At 34.7% G+C, this 22,915-nt stretch overlaps 3 protein-coding genes across 7 annotated transcripts; 2 read left to right on the forward strand and 1 right to left on the reverse strand.

Annotated features, from left to right (window-relative positions):
* Positions 1 to 641: 641 nt before the first annotated feature.
* On the forward strand, positions 642 to 6,567 carry LOC105170707 (beta-galactosidase 8). Of its 2 annotated transcripts, XM_011091589.3 has the most exons (19): positions 642 to 957; positions 1,083 to 1,178; positions 1,324 to 1,436; positions 1,591 to 1,657; positions 1,746 to 1,838; positions 1,988 to 2,131; positions 2,269 to 2,357; positions 2,476 to 2,581; positions 2,672 to 2,759; positions 3,031 to 3,149; positions 3,250 to 3,414; positions 3,856 to 4,058; positions 4,132 to 4,241; positions 4,786 to 4,895; positions 4,981 to 5,094; positions 5,300 to 5,401; positions 5,505 to 5,716; positions 5,790 to 6,126; positions 6,211 to 6,567. In XM_011091589.3, the coding sequence occupies exons 1-19, from the start codon at positions 778 to 780 to the stop codon at positions 6,316 to 6,318; spliced, it is 2,556 nt and encodes an 851-aa protein (XP_011089891.1). In that variant the 5' UTR covers positions 642 to 777; the 3' UTR covers positions 6,319 to 6,567. The 2 variants fall into 2 exon arrangements, with proteins under 2 accessions (XP_011089891.1, XP_011089892.1); XM_011091590.3 differs by lacking the exon at positions 6,211 to 6,567 and having other exon boundaries at positions 5,505 to 5,682; positions 5,790 to 5,986.
* A 1,437-nt stretch (positions 6,568 to 8,004) lies between these two features.
* Positions 8,005 to 10,211, reverse strand: LOC105170708 (uncharacterized). Its single transcript, XM_020696787.2, has 2 exons — positions 9,837 to 10,211; positions 8,005 to 9,726 (listed from the first exon to the last, which is right to left on the reverse strand). Exon 2 carries the CDS (start codon positions 9,647 to 9,649, stop codon positions 8,246 to 8,248), a length of 1,404 nt encoding a protein of 467 aa, XP_020552446.1. The 5' UTR covers positions 9,650 to 9,726; positions 9,837 to 10,211; the 3' UTR covers positions 8,005 to 8,245.
* A 6,529-nt stretch (positions 10,212 to 16,740) lies between these two features.
* On the forward strand, positions 16,741 to 21,998 carry LOC105170709 (RING/U-box superfamily protein). Of its 4 annotated transcripts, none has more exons than XM_020697000.2 (8): positions 16,741 to 17,124; positions 18,861 to 19,358; positions 19,619 to 19,778; positions 20,030 to 20,327; positions 20,513 to 20,585; positions 20,660 to 20,750; positions 21,063 to 21,142; positions 21,258 to 21,454. In XM_020697000.2, exons 1-8 carry the CDS (start codon positions 17,035 to 17,037, stop codon positions 21,342 to 21,344), a joined length of 1,377 nt encoding a protein of 458 aa, XP_020552659.1. In that variant the 5' UTR covers positions 16,741 to 17,034; the 3' UTR covers positions 21,345 to 21,454. The 4 variants fall into 4 exon arrangements, with proteins under 4 accessions (XP_020552659.1, XP_011089894.1, XP_088740469.1 ...); XM_011091592.3 differs by lacking the exon at positions 21,258 to 21,454 and adding an exon at positions 21,464 to 21,998 and having other exon boundaries at positions 16,742 to 17,124; XM_088884343.1 differs by lacking the exons at positions 16,741 to 17,124; positions 21,258 to 21,454 and adding exons at positions 17,859 to 18,196; positions 21,464 to 21,998.
* The last annotated feature ends 917 nt before the right edge of the window (positions 21,999 to 22,915 follow it).

Here is a 22,915-nt window from a genome sequence, read left to right on the forward strand (position 1 = left end):
GCTGCTTCCACTTCGTTTATATATTTTAATGTAAAGAAAGGATTTATTCAGTGTTCGTTAGCTTAGTCCTTGGGAGTTATTTTTCGTGCATTACTAATTAAGCTCTTACATAAAATTTTGGCTCACATTAAATTAATTAAAATCACAAATACTACTACTATTATTATTATTATCATTTGTTAGAAAAAAAATTAAATAATATTGACTTCGATCACCTTCACGAATCAAAACATACTTATAAAATTGTAGATCATAAATTACCCATCAATATATCAATAAAGAGAATTAGACCCACAATCATTTGTCCGAAAGTTAACATTTCTTACCAGTTGAACTAACAAGTATTCGGTTATAAATATTAGTCTACTTATGTATATTGTAATTAACTATATACAAACAAGAAGATAAATATAAATTGAGTGAGTGTCTAAATTTGCGGGAATCTAAGTAAAATATCTAAAAGTTGGGCTGAAATGAGATGAGCGAAAGGTACGTATCAAAGTTGATTGTGCGGCCACTGCCAAGTGCTACGATTGTCGTAACGGTGACAGTTGAGCTTAGTCCACGAAAACAAAAGGCCAACAATGTCACCCTCGCGCAGTACAGCTTAAGAGAAGGACGAAGATAATTGTCAGGTGAGTAAAGTGGTTTCCTTTCCTTACCCCTCCAACGTAGATATCTCTCTCTTCTTTAGTCTCAGACAGAGAGAGTGTTTTCTCTCTCAAGACAGGCGCAACAGATAGGAGAATAAGTTGATTACTTTACAGGTAGCCTGTGATGAGAGGCGGAGGAGCAGTGGCGGCGACGATGGTGTTTCTTCAGTTCTTGTTTTGGGCCCTCATGTTGCCGTCTTGTTTTGGCGGCAACGTGACGTACGACCACCGGGGGCTGGTGATTGGCGGCAAGAGAAGAGTTCTGGTCTCGGGCTCCATGCATTACATGCGTAGCACCCCTCAAGTCAGTATATATGCACTTTCACACACACACACACACACACAACACGCAGTGATGTGGATATGGTTTATTGTTTCTAATCTAAATGTGTGTGTGTGTGTTTTCTATGTATATGGATGTGAATGCAGATGTGGCCAGATTTGATACAAAAATCGAAGGACGGAGGGCTTGATGTGATTCAAACTTTTGTTTTCTGGAATTTGCATGAACCAGTGCGTGGCCAGGTGAAATTCTTCAAGTTTTTAGCTTTTTTCTCTTTTGGACTACTTTACACATACAATATTGCTAAGGAGCTAAGAATGAGCAGAGGAAAATTAGAGAAAAGATAGTTAAAAGTTGAAAAATGCTGATGGGCTGAGAATTTTGCAGTACGATTTTGAAGGGAGAAAAGATTTGGTGAAGTTTGTGAAATTGGCTGGGGAGGCTGGCCTCTTTGTTCATCTTCGAATAGGCCCTTATGCTTGTGCTGAGTGGAATTACGGGTAAACATGATTTTTTGAGAGAATTTCGTGGAAGTAGAGCATGGACATTGTCTCCCCCCCCCCCCATCCCTCTCTCTTTTCTTGCAATCAATAAAAAATAATATGATCAGATATTTTATTGCTAATACGAGTGTTTACTCAATTTTTTGAACAGCGGATTTCCTCTGTGGTTGCATTTTATACCCGGAATTGTTTTTCGAACTGATAATGAGCCTTTCAAGGTTACTCCTCTTGCTACTTTCACTACTTTTTGCTTTATTCTAGTCATCGTTGTTATAGATTTGACCGGACGAGATCTTACTGTTCTAGGCTGAAATGAGGCGGTTTACGGCCAAGATTGTAAACATGATGAAGCAAGAAAACCTATATGCATCCCAAGGTGGACCCATTATTTTATCTCAGGTAATATCTGCTTAAGACTGATCATCATTGTAGCAGCAAACTAACATTCTTGATAAGGTGTTCTGAATCAGCTCAAAAGAGATTGTCAAGTGTAGCTCTATAGTTGTATAAATTATGACAGAACAATTTGTTGCCCTGTTTCATTCTAGATTGAAAATGAGTATGGGAATATTGATTCTGCGTATGGTGAAAGTGCCAAAACTTACATAAGTTGGGCTGCGGCAATGGCTACATCATTGGATACAGGGGTGCCCTGGGTGATGTGCCAGCAAAGTGATGCTCCTAATCCTATTGTGAGTTTACTGTCCCAATCTTTTCAGTTTTAGGCAAAAATTTAAAGTGTTTCAGATGATTAGCCGACTTCAGGTGGAGGTATTGGTGATTCGATCAGAACCAATGTACTTATATTTTGTCTTTATGAATTATACAGATCAACACTTGCAACGGGTTTTATTGTGATCAATTTACCCCAAATTCTAATAACAAGCCAAAAATGTGGACAGAGAACTGGAGTGGATGGTAGGTGATCTACTTTCTTACTTCCAGTGATATGCTTATCTGGTTTAACTTTGGTTTGTGCATAGAATTTCTGATGCGAAACTGATTTGGCATTCTCTAACTGTTGGCGAAAAATCAGGTTCTCTTCGTTTGGTGATCCTGTGCCCTACAGACCTGTGGAAGACATTGCTTTCTCCACTGCACGCTTTTACCAGCTTGGTGGAATGTTTCTAAACTATTACATGGTACTTCCTACATCCAATGCCAGTCTTTTACAATATATGAAACTGGATCCTGAAGAACTTCTTATGTTAACTTCATGGCATTTTTAACAGTATCATGGTGGCACTAACTTTGGCCGCACTTCTGGTGGACCTTTCATTACAACAAGCTATGATTATGATGCTCCAATTGACGAGTACGGTATGCATTCCTCTGTTATTATGCATTCTTCCGCTACCATAGTTCTATTTTGTACCCAAAAACCAGTTAGCAGAGGTCATTGGTAATTGCCTAACCATACGTACGTCTTCTGCAGCCAAGAACATCGGACTAACAGATCTAAAACTGTATAGCGTTGAAAATGTTTCACAATGAATTAAGAAACCATGGGGAAACGTATTTTGTTATTTGAGTGATCCTTCCTAGTTTAGATTTTTATGGGATTAGACTTTCTCAGTCTGTTATGTTGTAGGCCTTCTGAGGCAACCAAAATGGGGTCACTTGAAGGATGTGCACAAGGCTATAAAGCTTTGTGAGGGGGCACTAGTGGCAACAGATCCAGAAACTACTTCTCTTGGTTCCAATTTGGAGGTATAATGACATCCCCATACCACTCCTCCCGTTCCGTCTGATCCGCAGAACAGTACAAAATATTCTAAGCATTGACTAATGATCCTTTTTTCTGATTCAGGCCACTGTTTATAAAACTGAATCAGGAGTATGTGCCGCTTTTCTTGCAAATGTTGACTCACAGTCTGAAGCAACTGTAAATTTCAACGGCAACTCCTATCACTTGCCTGCTTGGTCTGTCAGCATCTTACCCGACTGCAAGACTGTAGTACTCAACACTGCAAAAGTATGCCAATTATTGTTTTTGTTGCATTTCTCCTTTCCTTAGAAAATGCTGGCTTCCACTCTATTTTATGAAGAACCCACACCATTCTTGCTTTCGCCAACTTGGCAGGGTTTATCATGTTGACTTCACTGTCTTTACTTTTTAATCCTATCAGCATATATAATCACTTAATGATCAAAGCCTTTGGTTTATATAAGAAATTATGTATCATGTTAAGTCTTTACATAAATATTTGCAAAAAATTAAGCTAATACAAGTTCAGAAGCGAGTCAAGTTTTTTCTGATTAGTTGTCAAATTCTTATGGTATTAATCATATGTATTATCCAAGCAAGGTAAAAGAGAATCAGCTACTCAACTCAACTTCACGAGGCCTTACTGCTATGGAAGTCGATAAGAAATTCTAGCAGCAAGGGCTAATGCACCTTTCCTTCAACTGACAGATTAACTCTTTGGCCACCATCTCAGAATTTGTTCATCAATCTTCAATAGACGATAGTACTGCTACAGACACATTCCTCTCAGGGTGGAGTTGGATCCATGAACCTATAGGTATATCTACTGATAGTTCATTCATGAAACTCGGGTTGCTGGAACAAATAAACACCACTGCTGATCAAAGTGACTATCTGTGGTATTCTCTGAGGTATAAAAACTTAAAAGAATTGCGATAAATTTTTATGTAGACATCAGGTTTTAATATTTCTTGATGGTTTCAGCATAGAGACTAAAGGCGACGAGCCTTTCATGCAAGATGGATCTCAGACAGTTCTTCATGTGGATTCCCTTGGTCATGCACTATATGTTTTTCTCAACAAAGAACTTGCAGGTAGGTAAACAGATCTTGTTTTGAGGACCTTTGCCTTAGATATATATATCCCTAGTTTAAATTGAACCCACCTTATTAACTGGTTTCTCGCACCTGCATTTGGTCTTATAGCCTCTTGCTCTGTACATATGTACTTCTCTACTGTGACAGGCTTCTATTTAACATCTACTTGTCAATGAGATGTTCACTCGGTGTTACAATACGACATGTATGTGTGAATGCAATCATCATTAACTAAATAAATCAAGGTTTTGGCACAGAAATATAAGTGAGCAATGAGAATATTTTACTGTTCTATGATGCAGGATAAAGATGTTGGATTGCAGAACTCACAAGCGTACTAATCATATGAAGCTAATTAGTAGCTCTATATAGTGTTGCACTATATTCTATCTAGTTTGAGATACTGGTGCAACGTAAAATTTGAGTATTATTGTAGCTGGTTTTCCTTATCGTATGCACACATTTTACAGTCTTTCTTCCAATTTCCTAACAAAAAGCAATAAGAATATGTTGATTTGCCTCTGCTGTTCCCTGCTCACAGGAAGCGCAAAAGGAAGAAACAGTGAACCCAAAGTGTCCGTGGATGTTCCCATCAGCCTCATACATGGAAGAAACAAGATAGATCTCTTGAGTTTGACAGTGGGATTACAGGTATAGCTCAGACCTCTTTGAGCAAATTCTCATTGTAATTGTTCCTGGCAAAGTGTTGTCTAACACAGAAACTATGTCAATCCAGAACTATGGAGCATACTTCGATAAAAAGGGCGCAGGAGTTACTGGTCCTGTGCAGTTGAAAGGTTTACGGAACGGGTCTACAGTTGATCTATCTTCGCAGCAGTGGACGTATCAGGTCATTTCCTTATATTTCCTCTTTGCAAGAGTAAAATAGTTTCTTGAAATGATATATATACTGAATTATGCATCCATAGGCTACTAGTTCTGTTTCAGATCAGCTAATGAATATCAGATGACTTATATCCTTCAAACAAAAAATTCCATGTTCACCAAACATCTGACATGCCATTTCATCAAAATTTTTGGCTCTGCAAAATCAGATTGGTTTGAGAGGAGAAGAGTTAGCCCTGTCCAGTGGAACTTCCTCTCTTTGGGTATCACAGCCTACTTTGCCTAAGGATCAGCCGTTGGTGTGGTACAAGGTAAAAGTCAACACGTCATTTCGGTTGTTATTTACTCTGTGACTTGAAAAATTCTATCCTAAAATTTTCATGCTAAATGGTAAAAGCAACATCTTTGATCTAGACAACTTTCGATGCCCCCACTGGAATCAGCCCCGTCGCATTAGACTTTTCAGGAATGGGCAAAGGTCAGGCATGGATAAACGGACAAAGCATTGGCCGTTACTGGCCCAAATATACTGCTCCGGATAGCGGTTGCACCGACTCTTGCAATTACAGAGGATCTTTCAGCCCAAGCAAATGTATGAAGAACTGTGGACAACCAACTCAGAAATTGTAATCAATGTTACTTGAAGTTCTTACCTGTATGTTATTTTCATTTACGAGTACTTATCAGTATATTTTGTAGCTATCATGTTCCCCGTTCGTGGCTGCAAGCAAGTGAAAACGTCCTAGTGTTATTTGAAGAAATGGGAGGTGATCCTGAACAGATATCTTTAGCAACGAGAGAAACAGGGAGTATATGCTCTCAGATTTTAGAGACTCACCCAATGGAAGTTGATATGTGGACTACAGATCAAAAATCAAGATCACGAACCGGACCTACTCTGTCGCTCAATTGTCCTTTTCCAAATCAGGTCATGTCTGAGATCAAATTTGCCAGCTTTGGAACTCCTCATGGGACATGTGGAAGCTTTAGCCATGGTCGATGCAGCAGCGAAAAGGCTCTTTCTATTGTGCAGAAGGTTATTGTTCTTTCTGATTCTGTTGACATGATAGTTTGACTGCTAAGATATTGCTTCCTTGCTCACTATGCATCATCTCTGCAGACTTGCATAGGATCAAGAAGTTGCAGAATTGGAGTCTCGGTTGATACATTTGGTGATCCATGCAGAGGAATGATTAAAAGTTTAGCTGTTGAAGCTTCCTGTTCATAGATGATTAGATCATGGGACAGAAACAATTAGCCGTTCATCTCTAAGTGAGTTCGACCCACGTACCAAAACTGGTCATAAAATATTTACAAAAGTCGGTATATATTCACTTGTGTACACTATTAAAATAGGTCCTTAGTAGCTAAAACAAGCCAATCAGCACCAGAGTTTGTATTGGCATACTCAAATGAAGTATCCAAGAAAACAGTGTACTGGGCATTTCCAGGTGAAAGTTTCTTCATCCCTTATTAATGATTTCTGATTCTACAACTTAATTTAGAGAGCAACAGCTGACTGAACATAGAAGAAATATAAACTTGTTAATCAACCATCACGCTAAAATGAATATTCAGACCACAGAAACACAGCCATGATCTTTCGAATATGCAAACTTTGCATGAGGCTGAATAGATAGACGGTATTTGGCACCATTTGTCCCCACTCATCACAGGCATCGACACTCCTCTCTTGACTCTACTTACATATTCTGGCCTGTAAGTCGTCCCCAGAACTGCATCTCTTCAGAAGGTAACCGATATCCAATAGGCATCCTCTTATGCCCGGCTCCACCAGCCTAGATACCGTGACTCTAACCGTGTTAATATCGCTCTATCACCTTCTCTTTCTACACCGGCCGTCCAGTCCGCCTATCCATCTATGGGAACATTAATAGATTCACAGTCCCTCTTCACTGTAAAGCATCCAAAGGTTCTCTTGGCTGCTAGGTAATGATCAAAATTCTACGCATTCTCTATAATCTGAGGTTTCTTGTGATTACAGACAAATGCATGCATGCTGCATAATATTAGCAAGATATGTGATTTGTCTAAATGTTCCAAATTCCCTGTGTCACAAGTCACAACCTTCTCTATCAACTTTCTTATGTTTCAAGATTGGATTTTAACAAGAAAATAAATAATAATAACAACAACAACAACAACAATAATAATAATAAAGAAATAAAGCACAAATTTACTATCATCTGAAACTAGAAAAATAGTTTCCTTTGGCCTTGTTGAAATGTTGGATCTTAGTGAGTCTCAAATATTAAATGCAAAGTTACATCATTTAAAGGATGAGTTAATTTTCCTTGGTTTGATATTAATGGTTAATACAACATGTTACCTTCAAATTTGACATAATTATAAATATTTTACTATTTGGAAAATAACCAACGTCCCTGATTTTAACGAATATTCTAACAATTAGTCTGATGAGTTAGTCTATATTATGTTATATTTATTTTTTGTAGTAAACTAATTAAAATGCTCTAATGAACTATGAATTATTATTTTATTGATTTTTAAAATATTCCTAAATTGTTTTATGGATCAAATGGGTAATTTTTCAAAAAAAATTCACCCACCTTGTTAATCTTTTTATATTTTTTTAGAAAATAGAAAAAATACAGCAAGAACAATGTCGACAATTTCAGACTCAGGTTGTCTTCTTATTCTTCAAGTTAAAGTGTTTGTCGATAGGAGAGTCTAATGAACTCAACATATCTGATATTATTACAAAACCAAAGAAATAATATTAAATCCTTATTTTAATTTAATAGAGAACATATACCACGAGAGTCGCAGTTCAATTATTCTCCATATTATCATTCTATGAGCCATAATTTGATTGGTCGAAACACTTCAACTTAACATGAGGTACTATTCTATATGTTAATGAAAACAAATATTAAAATAAAATTTAATTAAGCATAGGTTAACTGTTATAACAGCATAACTTCCCTCCACAACCCAGAAGAGCAAACTACACATCCATAATAACATACATATGATAAAAACTCATTACACAGTTCAGACATAGAGGAGAGTGGTAGATTATGTGCTCAATTCACCACTTCTCATTTTATTCTCCAACACAACATAAGTAAACCACATACTAATCAAGAAACCAACTTGGCTCGATGCAGTTCTCAATCTCCATTCCACCGGTGGACATACACGCCGCTCCTTCTGAGACTTTTGAAGACGTTCATGCAGTTCCAGCACATGTTTGTTTTGCAGTCTGCAGCATCCGAGCAGCGGAGGAAGAGTTCGTCCACATGGCATATTGATCCAGTTTTAAACAGTTCGGCAAGAATGTTTAGCTCCACCAACTTTGCGTTCATCATAAGGATAACAAAATCTTCACCAGATACAGTTTCATTGAACCAACTAACAAATTCGAATCCTTCGTCATCCATTGGTGCTGTGAAATGCTCATTGGAGCTGATTTCTGGACCAGCAGTATCTCCAGCAAGATCTGGATGATAGACAAAGTTGATACCAGGATCCGTCACATAGGATGAGAGGACTGAGGTTTTATGATCAATAACAAACACACTGAATGCTGCTCGGTGGTTGGCACAATAGAGCTTCGACATTTTTGCAACGCTTGTCTTTGCAAATTCCCCTGCACCGATGTTGATATAAACCAATTTGTTTCTTGAGGAAATATTCATGAACTTAGGGAGATAAGAAAGTTCCGGCTCAAACCACCCCGACGATTTTTCTGTGAGAGGCTCAATGTACTTCATGAATGGCTTATTCTTTGCAATTGATGGGCAATTAGCCGGAAGTTGAAAATGCTCAAAGGAAGCGAAAGTTTCAAGTCTCTTCTTAAATATAACAAGAGAGAAAGATCCAACACCGCATAAATGAATAACGTCAGAGCTCTTCAAGAATGATGCAACAGGAGTGGCTGACTTAACCAAGCCGTCCGAGTAAAACCTACAGGTTCCCACGAGCATAACACCGGTCCCACCTGGACGAAGCACACGCTCAATTTCCAGCACCAGGAGAGCTGGAACTGAGACCCTATCAAGATCTTCTGAGAACACAAAATCAAAATGATTATCCTCAAAGTTAAGCTCATACACGAACCTCCTCTTGAGAAGGGAGAAATATGGGTGCTTGTCAACACCAAACGGATCAAGCAATCCCAAATTGCGCAATGCTAAAACAGCGGAGGAAGATCCCTCCCCGACATACAGCGCTCTTGCATTCGAATGCAACAAGTTCTTGGCCATCAACTCTTTAAACACAGCTTTAGTCAAGTTCTCACTTTCCTTGCACGCCATGTCAGAAGCTCCGAAAAACGGAAACGGGAAACTCGGGGCCGAATTCAAGAAACTAGTGAGATTTAGATCCGGGTTCGAGTCCAAATTCAAAGGGCATTGATCAATGTTGGACATAATTGGCCCGATTACTTGAACCTCACGGCCCATTTGCATCAAAGAAAGAACAATCACAGCCAGTACAAGCATAACTGCCCTCAACACCACACGCCTCATCAGTGGCCCACGAAGCAGTTGCCATTTCAAGAACTTCAAGTCCATTTTTCTGAGAACTTTAAGTTAATTCTCTCCTTCCAACCCAATTTCCCCGATCTTTCAAGTAATTCAAAGAAGCAGATCTATGACAGAGCAGTGATGAACTCAAAATCTATTGAAGTTCAGATTGTGGTAAAATTCAAGAGAAAAACCAATCAAAGCAAGGAAAAACACAGCTTAGCGAGTGCAAAACCTGGAGGAGGTGTGATTCCCACCCACCAGTAATCCCATTGACATTTGGAATCCTAACCAGACCCTTCTTGGAACCCTTCTCGCCGCCGGAGCAAACCACTTGTAACCCATTCTTGATCTCAAACCAACCCTCAATTCATCATTGAGCTCAAAGTTTACATGGTTGGTATAGAAGCTCAACTACTCAACTTCTACTCGTAATGTGTTTTCAGATTCTTGATTTGGAATTTGATAATGGAGCAGAGTGCAGGAGTGAAGTTGGATATTATGTGTAGATCTGAAAAAGGGTGGTGGGAAGTGGGTAAAGTCAGAAGTGAGCAAGCCTGCATTTATGTGTGTATGTGTGTGTGTGTTTTCAATTCTTTTTTATCACTTTTTCTAACTATAACATAGCTTGCGTTATGGCGATGAAAAGGCTCATAAGGGTGTTGGTTGGCGGGTAGGCACGTGTCAAGTTGAGTTTTGGGCCGGATCGTATTTGATCCAACTGACCCGTTAATTTTGGAGGGCCAGTCCGTTCCAGTATCCTTCTAACAATCACCCAGCCTAGACCATCTATCCAATAGGCTTTGGGTTGTACTAAAAATAATTAAAAACACTTGTTGAAGAATAGTGAGAAAATCTTGCAACGGACCTGTCTTGTTTGTTGTGGGTCTCGTCCCCATTTCATCAGGACTGTGTGGCAACGGCGATGACGACAGCATTAATTTGCAGTTTTCATCCGACATAATATTTTTGTCCCAATATTTGATGCAAATTTGCAACAAAAACTGGTTCTAGTAAATCTGTGACATCCTGTTTGGTGTTTCTTGTCCATTTACAATGAAACACCAAATTCATGCCAAATTTATTAACGAAATCTGTAACGAACGCTTTGTCACAAACTTCCGTAATTTTGAGACTGAATCTGCAATAAATGTGAATAATGGGGTTATGCCGCAAATCTGTCGAAATTTCGTCGCAAATTGCAAGAATCAGTATCCATGGCAAACTTCACGTTTATTGGTAGTGATAAACATGAATTCATCTCCAAATTTTAATTATGTTCATAGTTATTCATTGTACTGGTGGTAGCCAAAATTTGTACATGCTTATTGCTCGACCAGTCGATAGATGTGTAAGGACCAGCCTGGATAAGTATGGCATTACATTTTATCTTTTTCACAAAAACACTAATAAACACAAAATTCTCCTTGAAAATTAATAAAATATATTTGTCCATGACCCTTTAAAAGAAAAATTCACTATATCCTACATCAAAAGTGGCAATGCCCTTTTTTTCAGAAACATTCTTTGCGTACTAATATTTTATGTGAAGATCTATTGTGCGTTACGTGAATAGTTCTTAATGAGTATGTCACAGCAAGCACTTTTATTTATTCTTTTTTATTTTAATCACGAATGTCCTCATTTCATATTGAGAATGAAAGCAATGTTGTTTTGAATGAGAATGAAAGAGTTAAATTCTTTTAAAAAGTATGATTCTAAAATTTCAAACACAACTCATTAATACACAAGAATTCGTCTTAAAATTCAACTCACTCACTATTAGAGCAACCAGTAGTGGGTAAAAGAATTCAATTATTGATGTAAAAAAAAATAAAAAAAAGAACCAGTGTGCCTAACTCACTTGCAAATTAAGTGAAGAGGTTAAAAAGAGGCCAGAGACAGAGAGGGACACTGCCAGGTTGAGTATGCCCTGTACTAATCCCTACCTACTTAATTTAAAACTTTTGCCCTTAACCTAATCTTGCTTTTTACCTAATATTGCATGTTATTACATCTTGAAGCAGTCTTCTTGGACTCTTTACTTTCTTCCAAGAATCACATTTTATAAACACATACATATATATATATATGTGTGTGTTTTAAATGTGGGTTTTACTGATATATACGTTCTTGGGAACCGTGATCAAAATCTTGAAGAGTTGAACTCTAAAATGCGCTCCTCTCCAATTGTTTATGTGACTGGTTTAGATTTTTTATTTCGAATTTTATTGTAAATTTTATTTTATTTAAGAAATACACATCACCTATATAAGAATGATGTAATCTATTTTATTTAAGTAAAAGTATAAATAGAATATGTGTATTAAATGAATCGGAATATGTTTTGAAATTAGAAATATCTTATTTGTTTATTACAGTAAAAACTCTATAACATATCAAAATGTGGAGCCTAATCGCAACTCTACTCATCCATGTGGAGCCTAATTCACAAAAAAAATTATTTGGGATAAAATTATAATTTTGCAATGCTTTATAAATGTCATAGTATAAGCGACCTTTTATTGTAATTCATTAAACACAATTTTAGTTGAAATCGATTTTGAGCAATCATTAACTTAAACAAAAAAAAAAATTGATTTTGAAACTCATATTAATTTTTCAAGTCAAGTTTGAACTTTGAGTAAAAGTGCACTATATTAGAAGAAATTTAATATTTAATTATAGTTAATTATCATGATTAAAAATAAATAGACGTAGTAAATAGTCACTAATCATTGCCACGTAATGCTTGTTGATCGTAATTTTTAAGAACATATGTCATGGCTAAAAGTCATGACAAAAGTATTTGCTATAACTCATAACCATGATAAAATAGTGTTTATGGTAGATAAAATAATTAGTTTTTACATCGATTTTTATTTAATCGTAGTTAATAATAATTACCTACCACCGTTTTAGTCCATAACTAATAAAATTATAATTAATAATATTTTTTTTTATTACAAAGACATTCAAATCTTGAAAAAAAAAATAAATAGAAATTGTGGAATATCAAGCTAAGCATGAATGTATGCTTACTCAGCTTAATTGAAACCCTAATTTTAGGAGTTGCGATTTTCTATTCCAAGTTAGTAACCCTAATGGTTACATTGAAAGCGCCTTTAATATTTCTTCCATTGTATTTACCGCTTTCGGAAAATCAAAATGCATGACGCATTGTAGCATCCTTTAATCGTCATCATATATTCGGATTCTGTATGTGTCATCCTATAATATTTCAAAACGTTTTTTTTTTAAGTAAAAGTGACAATTATATAATTATGTTAATATATATTTTAATAAATGGAATAATATATTAATTCAATTAATACATCATATAAGAAAAAGTTGTAAAATAAATTATAATAAATTCATATATAATATAAAATATCCACAAATTCAATGTATTTTAAATTCATGATCTAAAATTTATTTATAAAATTAGACTTCATCATTAGACTAAAACATCATTGACATAATATTTTAGTACTCAAGTAATGAATTACATCATACCAATCTCACAAATAAGTACTTTGTCAAATGTACAAATTATTCATTAAATTGATTTGTGAGTAATGTTGCTAATGAGTTTGTATGCATGACATGGCCGTGACATGTAATAGGTCAAAGTAATTACTAAGCTGAATGCGCTAGAGATGGCAACGTCAGATTAATTGGGTTATGTTTTTCTAGATTTTAGACTCACCCACTATTAGTTGGACCATAGAACTTTTGATTCGGGTCATACCCGACTCGCAAAATCAAATCAAGTAATTAATTCATCAATATATTTAAAAAATTAAAAGTATTATTTATAAATATCTAATAAGGTATATTATTATGTTAAAAATATAATTTTTTTATAAATTAATATAGATATATATATATATATATATAAGATTTAATCAAGATGAAATGTTTCTTTCATAGAAACACGTTGAGACTCAGGCGCCCCATTTGCTAGCAATTACATGACCTATTTGTTCACAAAGAATTATATATAGTAAGTGATAGTAATGTTATGAAACAAAAGAGAGACCAAAAAGGGTGGAAATTTGAAAGAGAGTTGGGGTGAGCAAGAGATGCTTCCACAAACTGGAAAGTGGAGTTGGAAGACATGACTTTGATGAAATGTGGGTGTGTGTGTGTGGTAAGCATCTCAAAGGAGAAAAGATAAAGTAGTGGTCCAAATCAAAAATCTTGCATGATCATCACCAGACATCAAACATATATATTGTTGTCTGGAATACAGAGTTTGGTTAGAAAATATATATATATATATATATATATATATGATATTGTGGGCTTTCGAACCACTTTGTCTTTATGGAGTTGGAATATTAATTTTTATTGAAACAACTCACAAAAACCCTCCTCCATCTCAAAAACCCTTTTCAGAATCTTGTCTCTCCCTTTTATCTATGCTATGATTATTTGCAAATCAAAAATTGTGTGTGTGTGTGAGAGAGAGAGAGAGAGAGTTCAATTTCTTTAAATTTTGTGATTATTCAGACATATAACTATACTTACTTTTAGTCAAAGAACACGAGTTTGTAAATAATTAGATTTTAGGAAGAGATGGTATTATATATATAGGGCTTAATGTAATTTATCCTTCTGTGCTATTAAGAATAAATAAATTATTTCTCTATGAAAAATAAAATAGCAATTTATCCCTTATATTTTAAAAAATGAAGCAATTTGCCTCATATATATATATATATATATATATATATTCAAAATTTTATGTGTAAAAAAGAAAAAAGAAGAAATCAAGGTAAGTGGGGCTTTTGTATATTTCTCGTAAGTTTAGAATTTCATAATTCAATGAAATATTAACGAGGGTAACATATGAAACTTATATTCTTTTGGCGTGAATATTTATATTTATAAAATACAGATATCAATTTTTATTATGATTGATAGTTGAAGTACACTCGACTCCTACCCATAATCAAATTTATAATTAGTAGTCTTGTCCATGATTTCAAAGCAACGTGGCGTATGTTTCTTCCTATTGATGACACTAATGTAGTAATCATACTGCATAATTAGTAAAATGATGAGAACCATAGTACAAATCATAATAATAATGTGATTTGATATCATGATAATTATCATCTTTTTCCCCACCATTATCCCCCGAACTTGTAATTAATTAAAAGAATCTTCATCCATTCTGCCCACTTTGCTTTCTACTTTCCTCTAAAGATGTATGATGAAATGCTTGAGAGGGAATTGGCAGTTACCCCCCTCAACTCAACTTCTCTTCAGCTCAATCAAGCCATCAAAATTAAAGCTTTACAATATCAATTATGAATTACTTAAGATGACGTCACAATGATGCTAGGTTTAGAAGATAGACGTAACGAGTGTTTGGCGGGATTTATTTTAAAAATCTTATAACTTTATATATTTTTTAAAATATTTTTAAAATTTATAAAAATATTAAATTTTATTTCAAAAATAAGTTTTTGAAGTGTTTAATAATGACAATTCTGTATTGATTAATTTAATGGGAGTTTGTTAAAATCTTACTATTTAATTTGAACTGCTTATTTATTCAAAAGCGTCTATAAATTTTTGATATTTTATTTTTAAATTTTATAAGCCTTTTTTTTTTCAAAAAAAATTACTTTATAACATCTTATAAGCTCTGATGACATAATTAGTATTAAGTTTGAGAATCGTGTGGATAAAATAAATTGAGTTTGGTCAGAGTCAGAACCGGAGTTTAACTTATTCCGAATTCCATAAAGTGAATTAGGTTTAGGTATCATTTGGACGTAAACCTAACAACAGAATGCTTTAAAATTTATTAGAAAATACAATACTAATTTAGATTGAAATTTTAAAACTAAGTTATAAGAAAAACTTTCTTCAATTTATCAAAATAATCCAATGATGACATTATTATTTATATTTGTTCGTTTTGAATTTTTTTTATAAAAAAAAAAAAAACTTAATGTGCAGTGAGAATATCGTAATTAAAAAGTGATGCGATCGATACAATTCATTTTTCCCGAATGCTTTTTAAAATTAAAATCTGAAAATATCAAATCCTATAACTAAAATTGCTTAATTTAAAAGTTGAAATTTCTTTTGTTTATAGAATAAGCATATTTTATTCTTGATTTGATGTTTGTGGTAGGCATAAGAAGGTATGATATTTACTTTGCTAACATTTAATAAACTAATTAAAGATTAAAAAAATAAACGCTCAAATGGGCCAACTGTTGACCAAAGTCAACCATAGTAGAAAAAAGTGTTTTGACACATCAGAACTCTTGGACCGATCCACCTTTTGGTCTAGAAATTCAGATGAGATTTTTTATTTCAAATTTTATTATATTTTGTATTTTATTTAAAATATACATCTATATATATCAAGATTATATTATTTATTTTATTTAAATATTTATATATATAATACATAAATAAAATATAAGATTCGATAATATTTGAAATGAAAAATGTTCAATTCGTATTTGTACTGAGGTTTTTAAATACCAATGATATCCTTAAATATTTATGCTTAATAGAATTACTAATCTATTTAATTTTTTCTTATCACCAAAATGCTATCCTATTTATCTTCTAATTTCATTCATGTTCACTTGATCCAATTTTAGTCGTATATTAATTTTTGTTTTAAAATATGTTTCGTATCTATTTGATTATACGCGTATAAATATTGCATCTTACGGTGGTCAGTATTTCATGGTTTATTAAAGAACCAAATTGTGAAATACTAGTAATATTTTTAAATATTTGTATTAATATAATTACTATTTAATTTAAATGGTTCATATAATTTTTTAACGGCTAATATTCAATTATATTTATTATCTATTTTCATTCATGTTCGTTTGATCCATTTTAATTATATATTAATTTTTAATTTAAAAATTTGTATCATATCTATTGGATTTAAAGCGAGCAAATACTATGCTTGACGGTGGCTAATATTTCATACTTCTTAGTTATATTAATATATTTATTGAACTGATAAATTGTTCAATTACTTAATTTATTGAAATAGTAATGTAATCATATAATGATTGCTTCTACCTAAAAAAATTTAAATAAAAAATAAAAAAATATATTTGTATATATATACGTATGTATGTATGCACACACATGAAGTGCCCATCACGTACCCGCCCACCCCGCCACTTTGGGAAAGGAATGGAACAGGTAGCTTACTTCGTTGCTAGCTTTCTTACATTTGCATGCCATTAATGTGAGATGTCGTACCAACCACTGCTCTCTCTCAGAGGTTACATCTTTTCATCTCACCCTTCTCGAGAAAACCCAGCTTTTCTTCTCCATAGATCACCCCCTGCCACAAGAAAGTGTGAAGTCTGACAATACAGCATAGTGATCGACGGAAAGTAGCATTTTCTAGTTAGTTTTTGAGTGATTGGGTGATGAGTGCCGAAGAGGAGAACAGGGCTATTGATGAGCTTCGTGATGGAAGTTCTGCAGCAGAAGCACGAGTCGTTGTCCCAATTCAGAAGGTAAAGCCTGTTTTTCTTCTTCTTTGCTTCTTCCCTCTATCAGTTCTTTGATCGAGAGATGATGTAAGAGAAGGAAAGATGAGTTTTTTAGCTACTTCAAGCTGGATTTCATGTCGTGTTGGCTGTCTTGATCATAAGTTGAGGTTGTTGATGTATATGTTTGCGGGTCGTGTTTCCGTGGACTGTAATTTGCTTTTAATTTCAGCAATTGAATTGAAAGTACATAGTTTGCCTTTACTACTTTAGTTTGTCTCTGTACTCCTTTCCTTTTTCTTCTTTCTCTGTTTGTAAAATCTAAGCGCCTACGATCAATTGAATGTAGCACCATTGTTTTGAGTGCATGATTCAGCTGTAGCTGCCTCTACGATTATTAAGACTGAAATTTGATGCTAAATTGTTGATCAAAGAGTTATTTTCATGTTGTCTTCCGATGTTGATCAAAGAGTTATTTTCATGTTGTCTTGTGATGTTGATCAAAGATTAATGTTGTCTTTCTGATGTTGAATTTGTAAGCTCAATTAAGTTCTCTAGCTTTTAATTTGGGGACCTCTGGCCCAAGCATTCAGCTTTTATCTTTATCTTTTGGCTGTGGGCACATCCAACTTTATTCGAAGAGAATCATATGGTGGGACTGCCATCAATAGGCTTGTATGGGTTTGGGTCGAAAGCATATAGTTCACTCGTCTACTGGTAGGATTTGTTTTAGTCTCTGTTCTTTAAACACCAAAGTTCATATATTTGAAACAGACCGAGAATGTGGGTGTTAGAAGAACAAACCTAAGTTCATGGTATGTTTTGAATATATGAACTTTAAAGAACAAACTGGGCTTGTAAAGCTTATGGTCCTGTCTAGTTTCTAGCATCATAAAGGAGAAAGAATTCTTCCAGGAGGACCGATTGGAGAATCAGTTTATGTGCCAGAATAATAGGACATGTCTTCCCGTGCTGATAATTGATATTTGTCGCTAATTCAAACATTCAGTCACTTGGGAACTTGGTGAACCTTGATTGCTTGGAGCATTATTTACTTGGATTTCTAGGCATCAGATATGACAAATCTAACAGTCAAGACGTAGAGCTCTATTTTCATGGATTATTTGATTTCTTGGGAGTTCATTATATATATGTTTTCTCACATGCTTGTGGATATCTACTCCATGTTGTGTGGAGTCGAGTTGTGATGGTTAATATGGATTGACCTGATAAATGTTTTCCTCAGACCTAATCTCTATTTATGCTACTTAAGATTAACTATTTCCATCCTGAGTTTGTTTTTATTTCAAGTACTATGTCTACAAATGAAAAGTTGCTTACATTGTAAAACCAGTATCTAAACTGTACCTGAAACTCTCTTATATCTGTTACATATGATACTCTATTGAGTTTAGAAGCTTCTTATATGCTTGTTTTTGTTTCACATGATACAGACTTGATCAATAGTTCTCTCTTTTATATTATCTCGACAGTTGTTTAAGTTTTCAGCAGTATTGATCAAGCCATCTGCAGATAAAACTGTGAGTTTCAAGTGATGTTGGTACTTAGATCCACTTTCAATGCTCACTGTGAATTATTAGTTCGTCTGACCAATTGAGAGAAACCTCTCTCTTTCTGCTTTCTGAATCTTCATTTTCTGTAACCAAGTTATTTTGTATTAATTTGTGAAGTCATTTGGTGCCAATTTGATTTAGTGATGGCAACTTTAGAATAAGTAATCAAATTTCTGGTCCTCTTTTCAGCTCGAAAAATCCTCTGGGATGGCTGCAGAAACACCAAACAGCAAACATTGGAGAAAATCAAACCTTTTCCTGGAGATACCCACCAGAACATTGGAGGTATCTCGTCAAGAATTTGTTCAAATAAAGATGCCCCCAACACCAACTCCCACCCCCAAAAGGGTGAACTTTCTTGTAACACCCAGTCCTTCTGATTCAAGATTGAATGGATCTCCCCTACCCTCATCAACCAGAGGAAAATCATCCATCAGGAATATCCTGCCAAAGTTAAACTTCAAGCACCGTGCTTCTAGTTCAGATGTAGAGAAGGCTGGCAGTATTGACTCATCTTCTTTAACAACAGTTACGCAAGATAAGCCATCAATGTCACGGTCGTGGTCTTTCTCAAAAATTTTTACACCTCGGATGAAGAGGACATCATCCTTGCCAGTAACCCCAGTTGCACATTCAAATCCAGACTCTGCTCATGGTGGAAGTATAAACTGCCATCTGACACTTGATGTAAGCTCTAAAAAATTGATTTTCATCAATTCAAATATTCCTAGTCATTTGGAAAAAAGCTTTATTGCTTTGAAGCATTACAAATTATATTGTAGAGTGTTTTTTCTAGTGACTTGACTAGTAAGTAAACAGATGCCGACCATATAAACCTCTTTGTATCATTTATAATTTGGGTTGTTGGTTCAATTAGCTAGTACTTTCTGATGGAGTGAAAATAGAAATTCACCTAACAGTTTCTGTTGGTGCTATATTTCTCCTAGACAAAAGGAGCTCGACGTATATCCAGGTCGCTTTCTGTCCCAGTCATCAACAAAGAAAAAAACATACGGAAAATGGATTCCTTCTATCGTGTTATTCCATCCACTCCAAGAGTGAAGAATGGAGACGCTGAAGTGTCAAAGGCTACAACAGGAGATGATGGTAATTGAAACTTAAATAAGTTGATTAGTATTTACCTGCTTTTGCTTTTGCATAGCTTGGGTTGCAGACATTTACAGGTTTTGTTATGGTTCGTTTGACGGTAATGCGTTGATGAAGAAATATACTGTAGTTATGGTATCATTTCAACTCAAAATAGGAAAATGTGGAATTTGTATTTGTAGCATATCTGTAGTTGTGATATGTTATTATTTACTTTATACTGTATGTCCTGAAGTTGCCTGGATTAGCAGAAAATGATGAAGCCAATGGTGAAGATATACCTGAAGAGGAAGCTGTTTGTCGAATATGCTTGGTTGAACTATGTGAAGGCGGAGAGACCCTCAAGATGGAATGTAGCTGCAAAGGTGAACTTGCTCTGGCTCATCAGGAATGTGCCATAAAATGGTTTGCCATTAAAGGTAACAAGACATGTGACATTTGCAAGCAAGAGGTTGAAAATCTACCTGTCACACTTCTGCGTATCCAAAGTTCTATAAATCGCAACACAAGTGGAAGTAATTTTGGACAGATGGAGATCAATGGATACAGGCAAGTTCACATCAGAAATGGAGTTATAATCATAAATTACATCCTGAAATCTCCATTAACTCTTCCCGTGATTTATTTCCTATATCTGAGTTATGAGAAAGATTTTTCATGGATTCTTCCAAGTTGTGGGATGAATTGAATCTTTTATCCTCTTTTATCCTGAAGCTTTGATTCCTTCAATACAGGGTCTGGCAGGAAGTGCCGATTCTTGTCATTGTCAGTATGCTGGCTTACTTTTGTTTTCTTGAGCAGCTTTTGGTAAGATTAGTTGCCATTTATTTAATTTGAGATCTACCAGATGATTCTCAACTCATATTCTAGCTTCTGTGCAGGTTGGGAAAATGGGTAGCAGTGCAATTGCCATATCACTTCCATTTTCTTGTGTGCTAGGCCTCCTTGCATCTATGACCTCTTCAACAATGGGTATGTTGTAATGTTAGTTCCACAAACATCATTAATATAGCCATTCTTTCAAAAAGTGCTACGGATTACCCTTATATATTCCCTGTTATAATACTCAATTGGAAATAAATTCAACTGATATTTGGAACGATTATATATCCTCAGACAAATGTTATCTTGGAACACATCGATTCTTTATTTTAATTAAATTTAGGATGCTTTGTTTAACTAGTGATTGTGGCCTGAAAAGACAAAAGGTTGCTATTTGTCTCTTTTTTGCACACCGTCTTGTGATAATCTCTAACAAAGGCTAATACCGATTTCATTTTTCAGTGAAGAGAAGATTTGTTTGGGTGTATGCATCAGTTCAGTTCGCCCTCGTGGTTCTTTTTGCTCATATCTTTTACAACTTGGTAAGGAATTCTTTTCATGTCTCTTATTTTCTCTCCTTAACTTGAGAGAAAACAGACTTCACTAGTCCAAGGGTCTTTCAAATTTAATAAAGATAGATTGTGTTGAGCAACGCAGTTGGACTTGGCGTTTGCTCCTCACTTTGTCCGATCTCACTGTCCACGTATAGAGTACATGGAAATCCCAAAACTTGCACCCCTTTAAGTTCAAAACTTACTCTTCCATATGAGCTAAAACATCGAACTCATCCTCCAAAACTAAGAATTCAACCCTCCTAAGGTACTATGTTGGTTACTGAATATAACAATGAGAGCGTTTCTTAGGTTCATGTGCAACCAGTTCTGTCAATCCTTATTTCTACGTTTGCGGGGTTTGGTGTGGCGATGAGTGGGAGTTCTGTTGTTGTGGAGGTACTGAGATGGAGAAGACGGAGGGAGGCTCTCAGAAATCAGAACGAGATAAGTAACCAGATAATGCTGAATCCCAGTCGACGCCCTCCACCAAGTCAAGTAGCAACACTATCATCATACAGCAGCCCTCGACATCATAGGAGTGAAGTCGGAAATCCAGAAACTTTTAGTGGAAGCTGAGTAGAAGCAAGTTGCCAATTGCAACCTGCAAACTTAAAATAGATGGTTTTGTATCTGTTTGAAGAAATAGCAGATCATTACAGCATATTTGCTTGTTGAGTTATGTTATACTAGATGAAACAAGAATTTGAGGAGAATCTAGATTACAAGTTGTCAAAAAGGTTAAGGTTTTTATGTATGTTGAAGAACTACATGTGTAAAGAGAAAATTTCATCATGCGGTTGTTCAATTGTCTCTTCTAGTACATTGATTTGGTGCATGGTTTCAAGCGTTCTTGCCAGCTTTCCTATATACAGTTCAAGGAGCTTTTCTTTCTTTGGTTTGTGTGTGTGTGTGATGTATGGTCGACTGTGAAATCAAATGGAAATTTTACGCATCTATAGATTTAAAAATGACAGTTTGAGGGCCCAAAGATTATTAAAGTAATTTATATATATATAAAGATTCGGTTTGTTCTAATTAACTAACGTGTGTCACACACTAAAACGGGTGTTCATAATTAAATAAAGATTTAAAAATTAAATTTTATTTTTTAAATTGTATACTAATTAAGAAATTAAAAATATTAAAAAAATAATATAAGGAAGTTATGAGAAGTTAAAGCCAGTGAAGTTGGGAAGAGTAGACAACCATTTATCAAATTAGGAAGAAAATTTTAAAAAGATGATGAAATAATGTTAAAAATAGAAACTTAATCCAACAAAAAAGCAAATAAAAAATATGAGATATTCTCCCTTAATAATAAAATATAGATTATGTTCTTTTCATAATTCATTTGGTTTTATTTATTTAGGCCAATGTTTATAAATAATCCACTTTAATATTTAATTGACAATATTTGGTCACAAGACAATTATTTTGCATGAGATTAAAAAGTACTTGCAGATATGGTCCCATGCACGGATTATGTGCGACCAAATTGTGAAGCTCTGTAACCACCTCTATAACATTCTCTTCAATCCTATAGACAAAACAATATTAATTTTATAAAGTACAGTTTTAAAAATACAATATCCATTACGGGACATTTGCAATTTTAACTTCAACGGGGTGGGGGGATGGGGGTTTGTGGTTGGCCGAAATCAATCCCTAATTTTACCTTAAAATAGAGGCAGTTTGATTAAGCTCTTATAAGTTTTTCAAAATATTTTATAAGGTATTTGAAAGTTTATCAAATAAAATATT

Source organism: Sesamum indicum, linkage group LG9 (genome assembly GCF_026168435.1).
Source record: "Sesamum indicum cultivar Baizhima isolate 11 linkage group LG9, ASM2616843v1, whole genome shotgun sequence".
Lineage (NCBI taxonomy): Eukaryota > Viridiplantae > Streptophyta > Magnoliopsida > Lamiales > Pedaliaceae > Sesamum > Sesamum indicum.